At 53.0% G+C, this 6000-nt stretch overlaps 1 protein-coding gene across 2 annotated transcripts in view; it reads left to right on the top strand.

The window, feature by feature from the left end:
• Nucleotides 1-5368: 5368 nt before the first annotated feature.
• The window catches only part of CDC42BPB (CDC42 binding protein kinase beta), a 92221-nt gene continuing 91589 nt past the window's right edge, over nt 5369-6000 (top strand). Inside the window, exon 1 of one of the 2 annotated variants that reach the window (XR_012073843.1) lies at nt 5369-5853. Coding sequence is in view for 1 of the 2 variants with exons in the window: in XM_006209084.4 (XP_006209146.3) it covers nt 5679-5853 (175 nt within the window). In the remaining variant the exon portion in view is untranslated. The remainder of the gene's footprint in view (nt 5854-6000) is intronic. The other variant, XM_006209084.4, reaches the window with a different exon arrangement.

Genomic DNA, 6000 nt, shown 5'->3' with positions numbered 1-6000 from the left:
TTTGTCATTTTTGGATTTTTGAATGACGGCCATTCTGACTGGTGTCATTGTAGTTTTGATTTGCATTTCTCTGATGATTAGTGATATTGAGCATTTTTTCATGTGCCTTTTGATCATTTGTATTTCTTCCTCGGAGAATTGCTTGTTTAGGTCTTCTGCCCATTTTTGGATGGGGTTGTTTGTTTCTTTCTTATTAAGTTGTATGAGCTGCTTGTATATTCTGGAGATCAAGCCTTTGTTGGTTTCATTTGCAAAAATTTTCTCCCATTCCATAGGTTGTCATTTTGTTTTACTTATGGTTTCCTTTGCTCTGCAGAAGCTTGTAAGTTTCATTAGGCCCCATCTGTTTATTCTTGCTTTTATTTCTATTGCTTGGGTAGACTGCCCTAGAAGAACATTTTTGAGATGTATGTCAGATAATGTTTTCCCTATATTTTCTTCTAGGAGGTTTAATGTATCTTGTCTTATGTTTAAGTCTTTGATCCATTTTTAGTTTATTTTTGTGTATGGTGTAAGGGAGTGTTCTAGCTTCACTGATTTACATGCTGCTGTTCAGCTTCCCCAACACCATTTGCTGAAGAGACTGTCTTTATTCCATTGTATATTCTTGCCTCCTTTGTCGAAGATTAGTTGACCAAAAGTTTGTGGGTTCATTTCTGGGCTCTCTATTCTGTTCCATTGGTCCATATGTCTGTTTTTGTACCAATACCATGCTGTTTTGATTACTGTAGCTCTGTAGTATTATCCGAAGTCTGGGGGAGTTATTCCTCCCCTTCTAGAGTACTTTTATTTGTTCTTAATGAGTTGAAAGAGCACTTCTCTTTAAACTCATACTGGCTTAAAGAAAAAAGGAAATGTTATTGTTTCATGGAACAAAATACCTCTTGCCCTTTCTCTTTTTTTCTAACAGGGACTGTGGCTGTTGGTCTCAAGTCCCACCTTTACAATTTGTGCTAAAAAGCAAAGATCAGCAAACGACAGCCTGCGGGCCAAGTCCAGCCGCCACTTGATTTCTGGTGCACACGCTCATTTGTTTACATATGGCCTATGGGTGTTTCCATGCTGTATCAGTAGAAGCAGAGACCACACGGCATGTTCAAAACCTAAAATAGTTACTATCTGGCCTTTTGTGGAAAAAGCTCACTTGCCCCTGGTCTAAAGTAAAAGACAAGAAGTTCTGTCTCCCAGTTGTATTGTGAACTCCTCCAGGAGTTCTCTGGTTGGTATGGAGTGAATCGTATGGTAATCCTTGATCAGGCTGACAGAGAGCTGACCAGCCATCCTAGGGTGACATGTCCACCCCCTGCAGCAGCCCCTCTAGGGTCCTGTGAGCTGAGTGGAGCCAGAGCAGAGATGGGGGATGCAGTTGAGGGGACAGGGAGTGGCAGGCAGACAAACACAAAAGTGTTCAGCAAAAGGTCAATGACTTTTGTCTGGTGTACATGTTGTGAACGTGTCAGAACACGAAATTGAAATTCTGGGGAGCATCCAGAGATAACAGGCATGAAATTATCAAAGGAGGTGTCAGATCACCATAGGCAGACTATCAAGGCAAATGCTTGGGAACCTGTCCCACACCTGGAATAAAAGGTGAGCACAAAAGAGAGAGGATCTGTGAACGTGGTCCTGCTGGGACACAGATCATGGGAGCATCTTCCTTCACCTAAAGCCTAGTAAGGGTGGCTTCCAAGGGATTGTCCACAGAGCTTAAAAAGTGGCCCTCCTTTGGAGGCACAGGGGACTGAGGACAGTGGATGGGGGATGGACTCCCAGCCACAGAAGCAGGCTCACGAGCTGCTTCAGAGGCAGAGCCGGGAGTGTATTGCTGTGTTGGGACCTGCCTGCTCCAGAACACCTGTCAGGGTGAGGAGTCCGAGAAAGCTTCTTGTGGACACACATAAGCTGTGCAGACAGGTCTGCGTCACATGGATGGGTCATCTTAGGTTCTGTCCTATAGTCCCTAGGGAAGGGCAGAGGGTCCCCTCCAGCCGCCAGGTAAATACCCACCTGGGGACACATCTGCCCAGGAGAGAGAATATCAGGGAACTGCTAGGGAGCCTGTGAATGTCCCCAGGAGGGAGGGGTCAGTTTACACTTTGCCAGACCAAAGATGAGACCACAGTTCCCCCACCGCCCCCAACACCGTACCCTTGCTCCTCTCTGGCAGCAGCCCCAGCAGGTGGAAGCAGGGCTGGGTTAGCTGAGCTGACTGGGGAAGGAAGGAACAGGGAAGCCACTGAGCATATCCCCAGTGCACATCTCAGGAGCTAAAGGGCCCAAGGGTAAGATTCAAAGTTAAATCAAGTTCAACGGTTTGACTCTGTAGACAGGGACATTCTAACTTCTAAACTGAGATACTGTGTGTGGCTTGGTTACCACATGTCGCACACGTTTCAGGATCTAGGGATAAGGCGAGGCTTAGTCTTGTTTGCGTTGTTGCAAAGACCGGAAACCCACTGTAGCCTGAGTAGGAGGAGTGTACTGTGAGGACACTGCTATGGCCTGAATGTCTGTGCCCCCAACATTCATATGTTGAAATCCTAACCCCCAATGTGATGTATCAGGAGGTGGGGTCTTTGGGAGGTGATTAGGTAATGAGGTTAAGCCCTCATGAATGGATTAGAGCCTATTTGGAAGGGGCCAGAGAGCTACCCCTTGCCACCATGTGAGAATACTGCAAGACAGCCCTCAGCGACCAGGAATAGGGACCGCGCTGGCACCCTGACCTTGGACTTTCAGCCTCCAGAACTGTGAGGACTGAGAAACAGATTCCTGTTGCTTGCAAGGCACCCAATCTATGATACTTTTTTATAGCAGCCCAAAGTGATCAAGACAGAGACAGAGGAACCTCACGGGTGTTTGAGGACACTGAGATTCCCTGGTTTGGGGGACCCAAGTGGTCACACAGCCCCTAGTTTCTGAAATAACAATTCTTACGCATAATGCCAGCTACCAATGTGTGAGCATGTACGTGAGCCAGGCACTGTTCAAAGTATTCTCCAGGTATTAACTCATTTAATCTTTCCAGAAACTCAAATGAAATACTGGGGTAGGTCCTATTATCATTCCCTTTTTACTCCTGAAGAAACTGAGGCACAGTAAGATTTTAGTATCCACACTAGTGGGCAAGACCCACAGGTATGCACTATGCCAAGTGCTAAGAAGAACTCCAGGGTGAGCTGGGGCCTTGTCCAGCCCAGGGAGTTAGGCAAGACTGCCCTGAAGGGACAATGTTGAAGCAGATTTGGGTTGAGCAGACAAAGTGAAGGTGGTCAGGGAAGGGCATCCAAGGTGAAGGGATTGGCAAGTGCAAGGGCCCTGAGGCAGGAGCCTGCAGGAACAGTTGAGAAGCAGCAAGGAGGCCAGTGAGACTGGAGTCAGACTGTGCAAATGGGGACACTGTAGAATGAATGGCATTGGTATATCTACACTGTGACAAAGGCAAAAAAATGGGGACCATCCCAGACAAATTCAGATGTTTAATCACATTACTTAAAAGCTAAGGTGCAGGGGGGTGGAGGGTGGGAAGGGATAGACTGGGATTTCAAAATTGTAGAATAGACAAACAAGATTACACTGTATAGCACAGGGAAATATACACAAAATGTTATGATAACTCACAGAGAAAAAAATGTGACAATGAGTGTGTATATGTCCATAAATGACTGAAAAATTGTGCTGAACACTGGAATTTGACGCAACATTGTAAAGTGATTATAAATCAATAAAAATGTTAAAAAAAAAAGCTAAGGTGAAGAATTTGGTCTTTATCTAAAAACTGGGAAATCATTGGTTTTGAGCCATGTAATGTACTCAGCCTTTTTTTTCATTTTATAAAATTGAGATATCGCACACATAAAGTGCATAAATATTTTTAGTACAGTTTAATTTTCATGTATGTACCAACCCATGTAGCAAGATGGGTCTGGTCAAGATACAGAATATTCCTTGCCCCTCAGTTCACCATCCCTCCAAAGTTCCCACTACTGTCACCTCTAACACCAAAGACTGTTTTTGCTTGCTTTCTAGAAAGTTAAGGTGCAATATATATAGTGATATGCACTACTCTAAAGTTTGAATGTTACTTACATGTACTTCTTCATAACCACCACCCAAGTCAAATTATAGAACATTTCTAGTGGCACAGAAGGTTCCCTCCTACCCTTTCCAGTCAATACCTCCTTCACAGAGGTATTTTTATCTCCATAGATTAAGTTTTGCCACAGGCTCCTTTGCTGCTTCTTCAAATCTTTATCTGCCCCCATCATCTGCTCTACCTGGCTGCCCTGCTCCTACTGACGCTCCCTCCCTCCTTTCCATCCCAGATTAGGGTTCCCTCGCTCCCCAGCCCTCACCCACCCATGGCCTCAGTGACCTCCCACAAGTTCTGGGCGGCCCCTCCTCTCCCGATGCCAAGGATTCCTTTGGGCGGGAGGTACTCTCCATCACCCTCCTTCCCCTGGCCACACAAATAAACCAGCAATCTTAGTACAAGCAGTGACTCGCTAGGCAAACTCAGCCTGGAGACAAACAGCAGGCTGCTTCCTGCCAAACTGCCACACTAAGGCATCTGTTTGCGGGGAGGGTTTCAGTCTGAAGTGGCCACTGCGGGTGCACCATGAATTCACGGGCCGCCGCTCTCCAGCAGCCCCCGCCCTGTCCCGGTTCAGCTTCAGCCTCCCGTGCCTCAAGTCAGAGGTGGGCCGCGTTTCCCAAAATGCCTCTCGCAGCGCAGGCGAGCCTTGGTTTTAAAGCAGCTAGTCATGCCGCCGAGGCCATCACAGCTGCGTCTGCGGAGAGGCTCTCGACGCCCACGTCAGCCCACGGGCCACGAAGCCCCCGACATCCCAGGGCTCGCGGGGCCTGCTCCGAGCCCCCAGGTCCCCTTCGGGAGCCGGACGTGCGCGTTCGGGAGCGCCGGCCCGCACACAGAGGGATAGTCCGCGACGCGCTCGCGCACGCCGCCCGGGCGCCCTCTGCGCACGCGCCGGGGCCGCAATCTCGGCGGCGCACTGGCCCCTCGCGCGCCCCGCCCCCGCCGGGCGCCGATCCCCTCCGACCGCCCCAGCATCCCGACCCCTACGGCAAGCGGCGAGGTCCGATCCCGTCGGGAGCCGGGAGCCGGGAGCGCAGGGGCGGGGCGGGGCGGCGCACTGAGGTCAGCGCGGCGGCGGCCGGCCCCGCCGTGGTTGGCTGCGCCCGCGCTGGCCGCGCCCTGGTTGGCTGCGGGCCGTGGGGCTGGGCCGCCGGGTCGGGGCTGGGGTCGGGACTCGGGCGCCGGCTGGGCTTGCGCAGCGCTCGGCTCCGCGCCGCTCTAGGTCATCGGCGGGCGGCGGGCGGCGGGCGGCGGGCGGCGGGGAGGGCGCGGCCGTGGGCGGGGCTGAGGGGCGCGCGGCGGGGGCGAGGCGAGGGCGGGCCGCGTCGGGCGGGGAGGGCGGCGGCGCCGAGGGGAGGAGACCGGCCCATGGACCCGCGGGGCCCGGCGCCCCAGACGCTGCGCCGCCGGGACCGAGCCCAAGATGTCGGCCTAGGCCGGGGCGCGACGACGCGGACTGGGCGGCGACGAGGCGCCTCCGCTGCCGGGGCTCGTGGCCGCCGGGCTCCCGAGGGCTCGCCCTGACGGACTGGCCGAGCGGGCGGCGAGAGGCCGGCGCGTTGGGAGCGGGCCGCGCGGCACCATGTCGGCCAAAGTGCGGCTCAAGAAGCTGGAGCAGCTGCTCCTGGACGGGCCCTGGCGCAACGAGAGCTCCCTGAGCGTGGAGACGCTGCTCGACGTGCTCGTCTGCCTGTACACCGAGTGCAGCCACTCGGCCCTGCGCCGCGACAAGTATGTGGCCGAGTTCCTCGAGTGGGGTAAGTGCGCGGGCGCGGGCCTGACCCTCAGCCCCTCCGACCCCCGCCCGCTCACCCTCCTCCCCACCCTCCTCCTTTCCGTCCTCCGGCTTCCGCTCATCCCGCCTCGTCACCGCTCCCAGACTCGCCGCCCCATCCCTCTCGGCC

Source organism: Vicugna pacos, chromosome 6 (assembly GCF_048564905.1).
Source record: "Vicugna pacos chromosome 6, VicPac4, whole genome shotgun sequence".
NCBI lineage: Eukaryota > Metazoa > Chordata > Mammalia > Artiodactyla > Camelidae > Vicugna > Vicugna pacos.
Note: the sequence above shows the minus strand (reverse complement) of the source record. Positions and strands in the feature narration are given on the sequence as shown.